Raw genomic sequence first — 12,535 nt, 5'->3', positions numbered from 1 at the left:
GCGGCCGGATAAAACAAGGTGGAGGGCCGGATTCGGCCTGAGGGCCTTGTGTTTGCCCTGTGGTTTGGTTGTAGAGACTGGTTGGGCATGCTTAAAAGGATAGTCTACCTACAACTACATTTCATTGCAATGTAGGTGCCCAAGTGCCCTCTTCGACTCCCCTTGTGACAAGACCTAAGTGTTTTCCTTGAATGGGAAGCACCTAGCTATAGTGTTGTAGAGAAAGAATTGAATAGATTTTTTAAAAACTTAATTTAGCAATATAAACAACTGGTGCCATAGGCATTTACATCACGTAATGCTAATGGTAGATACCTGGGAAAAGATGGTAACTTTGTGCTTAACATGAGCCTTAGCATTTACTTCTGGAACTATGGTGGCCAACATGAAGAAAAGATACTTACAGAGAAGTGAAAATAGGGGACATGCCTGGGAACTTTTCTTTAGAAGAAAAATTTACTGTACCTTCCTTTTTGCCCTTGTCTTGTGACCATATAAAACTAACCCGACACCAGTGACCAACGTAACCTTAGCTGCAAGAACAACATTAGCTCCTAATGTTGCTCATGGCTGCTGAGGCTGCTGCTTGCTGAAATCTGAAATTTTCTTCCTCGCTTTTGAGAAACCAGTTATTTGATTGCTTTGAATTCAACTGTAGGCTTTTTATTACCCTCAGATCTTAGTGTGGTATATACCATCACATGTCGATTTAAAGAGGCACTTTCTTCCTCTTCACTACATTAATTTGTAACATTAATTGGCAATCAGAAATTACCTTTTCCATTTACTGGGCTTCTAAACTGAGGCACAGGAAAATCCAGTGCTTTTGCCTGTGGCTATTCAGAAGGCTAAGAGTAGACTGTGCCAACATTCCAAGCCTGGAGAAGCTGGGAACTGCATCAAGTACTGTACTTATCCAGGAATATTTGGCATTTTCACATCCTTGTTTTGAAAAAGGATGTAAACATAAAAAGAAGGAAAAACAATTTTTTTAAAAAAGCTGAAATGATAGCTAGTTTTGTTTTTCACTTCATGATCATGCTTCTAGCAGTTTAGAAAAAGTTTCTTTTTTAAAAGCACACATTAAACTATCGAATAGTTTGATCCAAATTGTCCAAATAATCTTCTAGTCCCAGCATGTCTTTTTTTCTCTCATAGAAATTAGGATCATATATTTGTAAATGACTTGTGGAGGAGATTGAAGCAGTCAGTGTAAATGGAGTTTCTCCAGGTGCTGACGCCTAATCGCTGGGTAATAGCTGTGGACTTGCTGTGAGACCCGCATTATTACAATGTAATCAGAATCCTGTTGCTCTGCTGTTATTGTCAGCCACTTGTGGAATTTTAAAAGCAATAACAATTTTGACTTTAAATCATGGCATTATTAAAGTTATTTTCTTCCCTTGCCTGAACATATAGCTATTGATGCTTGTCTTTGAAGGACTTGGCTGTGGTGGAATCCTTTGTTGGTGGTGTTTCTGTTCCATGGCACACTAAGAGATTGAGAACCACCACCAGCCCACCCCACTCCTCCCTCTCTCCCTCCCTGCCTCCCTCTCTCTTCTCCTCCCTTGTCTTTTTCCTCCCTCCCTCCCTCTCTCCCTTTCTTCCTTTTCTTATTGTAGTATTAATACTTGGTTATTTATAATAACCACTCTGATACCAGTACAGATCATTTTTAAATGGGATTAAGCCGAAATTTATTTATATTTCAGGGGATTTATTGTTAGGGAATTTATTTTTCCAATTATATTATGCTTATGTTGTTAATTTTACTTCTAAGTAAATGCCATAGCAGAAATTGTTCTCCAATAGGGGGAAATGGCCTGGGTATGTGCTTATTGATAAGGGGGCACCAACTTGGTTTTAAAAATACATAGCATCATGAAAGTCAAGAATTGCCTTATGAACATATCTCTTGGTTAGAGTTAGAGCAAAGGATGTGATAAAACTATAGTCTGCATGCGGGTTGTGAAAGTCCACGTATTTTTTTCTATTTGTGTTACTCATATATTCTGCCAGGTCATTTAAATGGTGAGATTGCTTTTCTCCTTGTTGCCATGTTGTTAGGGGCCCTTTAAGATCATGCTTTTTACTTGGTTCATTAATCTGTTTCTTTGTCTCTGTCTTTGGAGATAAATGAGCACTACAAGACAGAAGCAAGCTTAGATCCAAAGGACCAGTACTTATATGAGAGACTGTCTTGAAACTGCTGGTCTCTTTTGCCTTCTAATAAACTGCTCACCCATGGCACATGGAGATAGGAATAATCACTAAATTTAAAAGTCTGTTAAATACCATTTTTAGCAATTTTTAAAGAAATTATAAAAAAATACCTTCATATAAAGTAAGGGGAGCCATGTTTTAGAAGTGATGAAAAGATCAGGATTTGTTAGGTTAAATTCTAGGAATGCTGTATGTGATGGTAGCTACTATCTATAATTACATAATAAGTTTAGGACCTGAATTTTCCATTTTATGAAAACTTCCTTTTTCCTTATGACCTGAGTGACCTAAATTCATTTAGCCTTTGTTTTAGTTATAATCATCACATTTAAACATACCCACCAATGTGATTTCTATAAGCAGAAATTGTGTTAAGGTCTACCTTGATGTGAATCAGACCTTAGAGAATTTAGGTGATTTCATATGACCCTTTTTCCTACAAAGTTCTCTCTCAATTTTATCCAGATGAATATATAAAACCTATTCCATACGACTTAGTCCTAGGAGCCAGGTTGAGATTTGTTTATTTGCAGGTTTGACAGTACTGAGCCAAGACACAGACAGACAACCAAAAAGGGTGCTTAGCCCAATTAGAGCCTGACGAGGACTGAATGGGGTAAGGCTTAGGGTGAATGGAGATCTCATCTGTTTTCTGTTTTACATGTTTTTTCATAGAAAGCTACTCTGGTTGAGCATGGAATCCGGCGCCTTACTTTCCTGGTTGCACAAGAGGTATTGGCAATATATGAATTATACCTGTCTAATATTTCTTATGCCGCTGCTAGAATTTTTAAAAGTAAATAAATGGAATTATAATCGTACACTTATTAATAGAGTTTATGCAGAAAATAACTTTTCTATAAGTTTAAGAAAAACATCAACTCACACCTTTAACTCAGTTTGGTTTTAAATTTATTACTAATTGCCAACTTCTCTTTTTCTTTCCTTTTTGTCTTTCATTTGAAAGGATTTCAGGAAACAGATCAGCTATGAGGTGGATCAGAGATTTCATGTAAGTAAAAGGAACAATAATGAAATATTATTTACTGTTTTATCTGTTTGCCACTGATTATTTAAACAAAGAATGCATGTGAGTTATTTAGAAGGGTTGGACTGACATTTATTTGGTCCCCTTTTTTTTTTAGAAAGTATAATGGAGCTTCAGTATAACAAATTCTCAATATAACTCTGAGAAATAATTGAGAATGAGTGTATGCATTTATCTAAATGAATAAGGTAGAGAAGCAGGAGCTAACAAGCAATTTCTTCTGAGTGCACAGTGAATTGGTAATCAAGAACTACCAGCCTTGACTGGTATGGGCTCAACTGGTTGGGTGTCTTCCTGCAAAGCTAAAGGTCCCTTGGTTCTATTCCCAGTCAGGGCACATGCCTTGGTTGCGGGCCCAGGTCCCCAGTTAGGATGTGTACAGGAGGCAACTGATCAACGTTTCTCTGTCACATTGCTGTTTCTATCCTTCTCTTTCTCCCTCCCTTCTCCTCTCTCTAAAAATAAATTTAAAAAATCTTAAAAAAAAAAGACTGCCAGTTGCACTTTGGTGTCTTGGCTTTTACAAAGATGTATTCCAGTTCTATTATTGAGAATTCTCAGTTCTGAAAAACAATAATTTCTTATTAAAATGCCTTAACAGATGCCAAGTTGGTGCTTTTTGTCTTATGTGAATTCTAGGAGGAGAAAATAAATAAAAATTGAGCAGTAAGTTGCTTGTTCTCCCATTTAACTGAATTACCCATTAATATTTATGAGATTAAAATATTTTACTGAAAAGAGAAGAGCCTGGCATCTGAACTATGGTATATCCATATGATCATACCCAGTATGGTGATAGCACTAAGGCCAAAAATCCAGTTTGCAATCAAGATGTTATTCTCTAAAGTGAATGATTGTAGTCAAAATATATCTTTAAAAATTTATTGTAATGTAGCTAAGACTCCAGAGGATATTAAGAAGTCCTAATTTTCCTGATAAGACTTTTATTTGTTTTGTTTTAGCAATTAAGATAATTAAGTTAGTTTTCAAGCCCTATTCATTTTGCAATAATGAAGATAACATTTGGAATTCCAAAAAGGACTTTCTAAACTCAAGGACCTAAGTGTGGTTGCTTTTATTGTCTTTTTGTTTACTAGGTCTTTAGCACCTGACATTTTGTTTTCCTTCTCACAGTTAACCTTGTTGGTCTAGTCCAGTGATCTCCAACCTTTTTCATCTCATGGCACATATAAACTGATTATTAAAATTCCGTGGCACACCAAAAAATAAATTTTTTGCCAATCTGACAAAAATAAGTGTAATTTTGATTCACACTGGATGGCTGTTGTTATTTTTTAATTTGACAATCTAAGGGAAAAGAAGTCAGTGCCCTTGACTATATAGTCAGGCAGTGCAGGTTTTAAAAATTTCTGTGGCGCACCAGTGTGCCGTGGCACACTGGTTGAAAATCGCTGGCCTGGTCTACAGAGAAACAAGAGAGCCTACCCTGCAAACTAAAAAGCTAAGATTTTCTGAAATGCTTTAGGAAATGTTGTGGACTGCACAGCTCCCCTGTGTTATTGATGTCAGGAAACCAAGCAGAGTGCAGATATGCATCAATCAATAACTTCAGATAGGAGACTGGAGGCAGTGAAGAAGTATTAGGAGCTTAAAGAGAACCCTGGGGCTTTAGGAAGAAAAATCCAGAGCTTAGCAAATAAAATTGATACTTGAGGATAGAATATGGGAGCCCATGAATAAGCACTGTGGCTGGTGGTGCTGATCAGAGCTAAGGTAGACGTGCCAGAGCCAGGCCTTGGGTTTAGGAATAGTATTGGGCTAGATTCTTAAGCATTTAAGTGAGTTTTCTCTTCTCGCTGACTTTGAGATCCTATATTATTTTGGGGAACAATACTGAATTTGTAAAATTGTTTTTCTTTTTCCTAATGGTTCAGATAGACTCTTTATGTCTATAGTATATGAACTGGTTTCCTATAATAAACATTGCTCAATAAATTAAAACTCTAGTAACATTTTTTTAAAAGCCAAAGCAATTAATTCTCATGGGCATTTTTTATATTTTTAAAGATTTTATTTATTTATTTTTTTAGAGGGATGGGGAGGGAAGGAGAAAGAGAAGGAGAGAAACATCAATGTGTGGTTGCCTCTCATGTGTCCCCTACTGGGGACCTGGCCAGCAACCCAGGCATGTGCCCTACACTGGGAATTGAACCGACGACCCTTTGGTTTGCAGGCCTGCACTCAATCCACTGAGCTATGCTAGCCAGGGCTCTCATGGGCATTTATTTGTATGTGTTTTATAAAAAACCTCATCTTATCTCTAAATCTGTGTTATGTCCAGTGTATGTCTATAGCTTTAAAACACTTTTTTCTCCTTTTTATCCCAATATTTCTAGATTTAGGTTTAATAGGGACATGTACTGGCAAAATCTGCTAGGAAATGAGCCCATCAGTGGGTCTTTCTGGGAATCACGGTCCAGTTCCTATTTATAGTGACATCAAGTGGGAAATCAGTTATACCATCAAGTGATGTGATTTGTCATGAGTGTAGGAAAGGTTGCTTTAGGACTTAGAGAAATTAAGGTTTGGGTGTAGACTGGATTTTCTCTGCAGAATTGAATGGCAGAGGAGTTGGGTTATTTTTATATTAGGACCCTTAGAAATGATTAGTGGTTATACAGGGGGCAAGGGCAACTATTACTGAGTTCCATCTAGAATCTACAATAGCCAGGACGCCTTGGTAGGAGCTGTACAAATGCAGGCTCACTGTCATGGTACTGCTCTCAGTCCTGCTGCTGGTGGTAGCTTTTCATTCATGAAGGAGACACAGCCTCTGTCATGTCATCTGATGTGTGCTTGCCCCATAGTTAGTGTAGTGTGAAAAAGAGGGAGCTTTCCATGAGTGTTAGAGATGAATCCCTTGATCTCTCTGGCTTCTTGGTAATCCACTGTGATGTACGCAGTCTCCTCTGCTCTCCACTGTGACACCCCTATATTATCGAATAGGAGAGAGAATGCGTACGTGAGGGGACAAGGAGAGGAGGAAGGTTACCAAGTCTGGTTCAAGAACATTGGCTGGTATGGAATGGAGCAGCTGTGTTGTTACAAAGTCATCTCAGACTGCTTCAGAACCAGAACGAGGCAAAAGAGGGCCAGAGTAAGAGGTTCCTAGAGAGTGTGTATTGTTAGGTGTTTATTCAGATGCTAGTAAAAGCTATAAATAAGCATTTCCTAAACTTCATTGTTTAATATCCACAGTCCCCCTGGAGTGTCTGCTGCTACTTTAGTCTCAACTCTATATGGAGCCTGTTCTGAGTTAGCAATATTTACCAGCATTAAGGATGCTTAGTGTCGGGTCTGTTTCCATAACCATCTCATTAAATCAAGTACCTATAATGGGATTTGAATAACTGCTTGACATTGATATATAAACAAAAAAATTGAGGAAAACTGAGCCTATTCCTGTAAATATCTTCTTCATATTAAAAAAAAATGAAACCTTGAAAGCAAAAGAACAGGCTCTTTCAATTTCTGCAGGTATATAAGCTGTAGTTCTCTGCTTTCATGTAGTATTAATTCTCTGATAGTTTTACTCACATTTCAGGTTGCAAAGGGTGCAGCAGAAGGTACTATTTAATTGTAATATAAGTGTTATACTTTTTGAAGCTTTCCATATTTTTTCAGCCATGTTTTTTTAAGGATACTGAAATGTACGTTTTCAGGATTTCATCTTATCCTTTGACACCTAAACAAAAGCATTAGGTCTAAAAATTATGGTGAGATTCTAAATCAGTTTTGCAACTGTTAAGTTTCCTTTTGATTTTTGTTTGTATGAATTCATCAGACTTTTAAAATTCTGCTATAAATCATTTGGGAATACTTCTACTCTTACTGACTTTATGTGAATGACTCCCACTTTAAAATTAAATGCTTTGGAAGAAAGAGCCCACTAATGAAAACACTAACCATGGTTAGTAGTTCATTTCTTTAAAAAAATTTTTGATATGTCAGTTATTTCTCAGTAAAGCTGAAAAAATTGGTAGTTTTGTTTGCTAGTGGATCAACTATTAGTTTTTCAGAAGGTTTAGGTTTTTGTTTTAATTACAGTCTATATAATTAGTTCTCAGCATGTTGAGGTAAAAGAGAATTGCACCAGCAAGCTTTCAATTTCTTCATCTCATTAGGTTTTTAACACGATTATTAGTATCATAATCAGCTATGATGTTTTCTGCTGCAGGTTTTCACATTCTCTGATTTGCAGGGTGTCTTGATTGGCTAATTTAGGCAAATTATTTTGATTGTCTTGATGATGGTTGGCTGATTAGAACACAGCAGGAGTATAATTTCTTCCTGAGAAATGTTGCATTCTTTTGTTTTTTGGTACCAGAACACTAAGACGGTTTTTCTTTGTGTACATTCAGTTATGATATTTGCCCATAACACTAGAAGAATGCCTGGAAAGCAATTACATTAGTGATAGAATAAGCATGAATGCTGTTTGTGGAAAAAACTGGCAGATGAGGACGAGGTAGGATGAAGGAATTTGCTGAAACTACAGGATCAGACTTTTGAATTTCTTCTTTTGTGTTTCTGTGATTTGTTTTGAGTGCCAAAAGAGATGACTTTCTATCAGTCCTTAGACTTGAAGAATTGTTCATTAATCCTGCTTCCCATTGCACAGAAGTTCTTACCATCTCCTGTTCTTAATGCTTCCTGCTTAAATTAAGGACTTTACTGTAGAGCTAAAAATTTAATCAGAAGTTAAAGAAAGTTTGTTGATAACATCTCATAACACCTTCTTTTAGCTAACTTTAATGAAAGTTGTTTTCCTGATTGGTGGTCATTTCCCACTTCTAACAAGAATTAGTCAGTCTCTTTCATTATTTGTAGTAAAGGCATTTCTGCATAAATTATTTGTTTTTCATGCCTTTCAGTTACTACAAATTTTCTTAGTTGATTTAAGTAGTAAAGAAGTGGTGTTTTGGTTACTATTGTTATGTTTTTGAAGGAAAATTATATTGGTCCTGCTCTTATACACAGTTGAATAAATGATGTACTAAATGAGTTTTCTAATTAATTAATTAATCGTTAAGGCAGAATGGAAGTGTGTGTGCTTAAAAGATTATTATCACTTCCCTTGACTTTCAGAAAATTTCATGATTTTGTTACCCTTTCATTTTTGAGTTGTGTTACTTTAGTTGATGCTCTGAAAGCCATACCTTTCAAGAATAAAACAAAATAAGACTATAAAGCCCCGAGCATGAAACCTACTGACACTGCAGCTGAACATCTTCCTGCCTGACCTTGAAGTCATCCCAATGTTCTTTACTGTCATTTGGGGGAATTAGAGAATTATTTAGAATGAAAACATCATCAATAAAAGATCAGTGCTTGTGAAGTCCACTTTCAAAGGGCTTTTAAGGACCCAAGTCTGGACAAGGGATTTCCTGGGCTGGTAAACAATCTCCAAGAAGCCTGTTAAATGCCATTGTACAGTTAAAATGCAAGGAAATTGTAAGAAGATTTATTAACTGTGCAAGTTAAGGTGAGAGTAGGATATAATAGCCATGGAAAATATTCAAGAAGTTTTCAGTAAATTCAAGAACCACAAGTTTTCAGCATGACTTTTGCTTTTCTTTTTTTAATTTTTAAAAATTCTTAATTTCTATTTGTTGTCTCATCAGAGAGAAGTCCTGTAAGGAATCTGGGTTATAACAGGAATAGAACGACAGTGCCCTACGCTTGAGGTGGAGGGGTAGAGATGAAAGGGCACACAGAGACCCAAGTTCATATTCCAGCCCTGGGCATGTCTCTTGGTCATGGCTTCCTTAGGTGTAAAGTGGGATGCCTGCCTTGAGCAGTTGTTGAGAGCATTTGAGGGGACAACTCATGAGAGTGCCTGCCACCCAGAAGGCTTTCATTTCAGTTCATGTTTCTGTCATGGTTCCTAAAGCTCATTGAGGGACATTTATGCAGCTAGTCCTGGTCTCACTGCCTTTTACCAATAAGTGTTTGATTATACTGCACTCATAATGAAGATGCCTAATGAAACCTCCTATAGAGGCAAATAGTAATGACTTGATTCCAACATCGCCAGTAGAGCTTCCCATCCGAGAAACAGGGGTATTTGGTGTTAATAAGTTAAATTTCAGAAACTAATGGACTCTGCTAATTGAATTCATCTTTGTTAATTAATAAGGTTCTAGTAAATTGGTTGCTTTCTTCCATAATGCCCCTGCAAAAGAGCAGTAAGATCAAATGATTCCAAGTTCACTAGTTCTTCCCTCTACATGTAGTGGTAGTGACCAAAGTAACATCTTGTACTTTTCTTTGTCTTGAGACATTATTGTTGAAACCCTTGAAATTATTGACTCGAGAGTGAATGAAGAAAAATACATGAATTGGGATTCTATGCTTTCTAGCTAGTTTACATTTTAAGAGTTTCTTAAGGGGAAACTTGGGAAATCAGTCCAGTAACTATTGCAGTGCTGAAGCTTAAGGGTATATTGGTTTTATTTATCAGAGTGTACCAAGAGCAACACCCAGGAAAACTTTTTTTTTATTTTTACATGGGAGATGAAAAAAATACTAATTTTTTTCCCTTGGAGAGGGTAACTGTTGACGTTAGGTTAATAGTGCGGTGATTCTCAAATTTGGAAGTGAGATCAAAGTGATGGTTACCCAGAGGATCATCCGTATTCCCTGGGCTAAGCTTGAGTACAGAGTGTATTTTCTAGGAAACTGTCTTCTAGATGCTTGAGTGCTTCTGTACTACGTGTTGATCCCCAAAGAGCCATATCTATGAAGGACTGACACATTTTCCCCTTCTTTTAACACAGAGAGAATTCCCTAAATTTTTCACGTTCCGAGCAAGGGATAAGGTAAGAACTGATTTCTTCCTCCCCCGCACCCCCCCACCCTTACATGCCCAAGAGTGGCTTATCTTTGCCATATACTCTTCTTGCCATTTTTTTCTCTAATTGGATTTGTGCTTCTCTTTGCCTTACATGTGTCTTAGAACAAAAGAAGACTCCTTTCTGACAGTTTGGTTCAGGAAACAACCACATGTCCTGACCTACCCAAAGAAAGCAATAGTTTTCAAAATCATCCTTACATTTTAGGATGATCCTAATGATGTGTTATTAAAGGACTGTTTTACTTAGTAGGATTATTCTCATCTCCTACAATTTCTTTATATTCAGGTCTTGTTTATGTGCATTAGTTTTTCAATTTTAAAATACAGAACTTTGGACCATGTCAGTTTCTTCCTGTTACCAGCTTATATTTTTGGCTCTCTCCATTCATTCAACTGACATGTACTCTAGAAAAACAATTTATTTATTTATTTTTAAAGATTTTATTTATTTATTTTTAGAGAGGGAAGGGAGGTAGATAGAGAGAGAGAGAGAGAGAGAGAGAGAGAGAGAGAGAGAGAGAAACATCAATGTGCAGTGGCTGGCGGTTATGGCCTGCAACCGAGGCATGTACCCTGACTGGGAATCGAACTTGCGACACTTTGGTTCGCAGCCCACGCTCAATCCACTGAGCTACGCCAGCCAGGGCCTAGAAGAACAATTTAATTTCAGCAAAATGTACAGTAAATATAAATACAACTCTTTAAAAAGATATATATAATAACATATCAATGGATATGGTATGTTTTAAAACCAGATATCTCTATTTTAAAAAATTATATGATGTCTATTTTTCATGTATTTACTATGTCCTTTGTCACGTGCCAGAAGTGATAAGCATTTTAGACTAGTTGGGTAAATCCAAAACATTGGTACATTGGTATGTGAAGTAGTTGTTAATGTGAAACAGTTTGTAGTTAATTGTAAAAGAATGAATTATAAAGATATTAAATGCTACAGGAGTTCTGAGGGAATCGATGTTTTTTGTTTGTTTTTAATGGGGAGCATCACCACTTGTGAAAGCATAAATGATGAAAGCTTGGGAAGTAAATAGATTCTTTAGTGCCTAATCTTATGTAAGTTACAGCATTATCCTTGTGTATAGCTCATTTCTGTGGTTCATTAGCACATCATAGCTTATGTTTTTATTTTTAAGCATCTCTTTTACATATGCATTCATAATAGAATTTTGTAACCATGTCTTATGGACTGTTTTTTCTCCAATTCTTGTGCTCAGTTTGAGGAGGATCGTATCTATCGTCACTTGGAGCCCGCCCTTGCCTTCCAGTTAGAGCTGAACCGGATGAGAAATTTTGATCTTACTGCCATTCCATGTGCTAATCACAAGATGCACCTGTATCTTGGGGCAGCCAAAGTGGAAGTGGGCACAGAAGTGACAGACTATAGGTTCTTTGTCCGTGCAATCATCAGACATTCTGATCTGGTCACCAAGGTGGGTACTGTACTTCGATGGGAAGTTATCTCCAAGGGAAGGGACAGGGGAACAGTCATGGTTCAAAATTAGATTTTCATTTTTTGAAATAAAGCTCTTGTTCTTTTTTATCTCACTCTCTAATAACCAGCAGAAGTCTGAGAGTCATTTCTCTCACAGAAGTAAATATCCTGTGTAATAAGGAGCTTTTTGTTTTTTCATTTGAATTTTCTTGGTAATGGAAGAATGATAACACACACTTGAGAAAAGGGAAAGCATGCCAACAGAAAAACCACGGGGAGCATTAGGTGGTGATAGAGGATAAGGGGAAAAGTTAGAAATGACCCATTAAACCTGTCTAGAGGCAGGGTGGCTTCTGGCCATAGCAAGGTGCTTCCTGGTGTGATAGTTAGACTGCATCCCACAGCCATAACCTTTCTTCAGCTTTCCCTTTCTAGACAGATTTCTTTCCAGACTGCTCTGTTTGGCATATGTGAGATGTAACCCTTTTGGGGTTCCAGCTCTGGGGATGTCCAACGTCTCCACCTATTGGAAAGAAATGATACATTAGGACTCAGGAGGAAGGGCTGCAGGAATTCTTAATCTGACCCTGCCTGCCCCTGTCGCCTGTGGTTGTTGGGCTGACTAGGGAGCAAGGTAGAGGACATCTGTAGCAGGTGCCTTATGATTCATGACATAGCACTGCTTAAGTAATTATAGCAGTCACTTCTTTATTGCCTCTTTTAAAACACATTAATGTTGAAGGTGATTTCTTCCTGCATAGGAAGCTTCTTTTGAATATCTGCAAAACGAAGGGGAACGGCTGCTCCTGGAAGCCATGGATGAGTTGGAAGTCGCTTTTAATAATACAAATGTCCGTACCGACTGCAACCACATCTTCCTCAACTTTGTGCCCACAGTCATCATGGACCCATCAAAGGTACATTTCTCCTT

General features: G+C 37.3%; 1 protein-coding gene across 7 annotated transcripts in view; it reads left to right on the top strand.

Moving 5' to 3' along the window:
• ACACA (acetyl-CoA carboxylase alpha) overlaps nucleotides 1–12,535 on the top strand; it is a 220,907-nt gene that overhangs the window by 108,350 nt on the left and 100,022 nt on the right. For all 7 annotated transcript variants that reach the window (XM_036033622.1, XM_028520093.2, XM_036033620.1 and 4 more), the window contains 5 exons: nucleotides 2,902–2,958; nucleotides 3,194–3,238; nucleotides 10,075–10,116; nucleotides 11,387–11,602; nucleotides 12,366–12,521. In XM_036033622.1, coding sequence (XP_035889515.1) covers nucleotides 2,902–2,958; nucleotides 3,194–3,238; nucleotides 10,075–10,116; nucleotides 11,387–11,602; nucleotides 12,366–12,521 — 516 coding nt within the window. The remainder of the gene's footprint in view (nucleotides 1–2,901; nucleotides 2,959–3,193; nucleotides 3,239–10,074; nucleotides 10,117–11,386; nucleotides 11,603–12,365; nucleotides 12,522–12,535) is intronic.

Source organism: Phyllostomus discolor, chromosome 8 (genome assembly GCF_004126475.2).
Source record: "Phyllostomus discolor isolate MPI-MPIP mPhyDis1 chromosome 8, mPhyDis1.pri.v3, whole genome shotgun sequence".
In the NCBI taxonomy this organism is placed as follows: domain Eukaryota; kingdom Metazoa; phylum Chordata; class Mammalia; order Chiroptera; family Phyllostomidae; genus Phyllostomus; species Phyllostomus discolor.
This window is presented reverse-complemented; position numbering and strand designations above follow the sequence as displayed.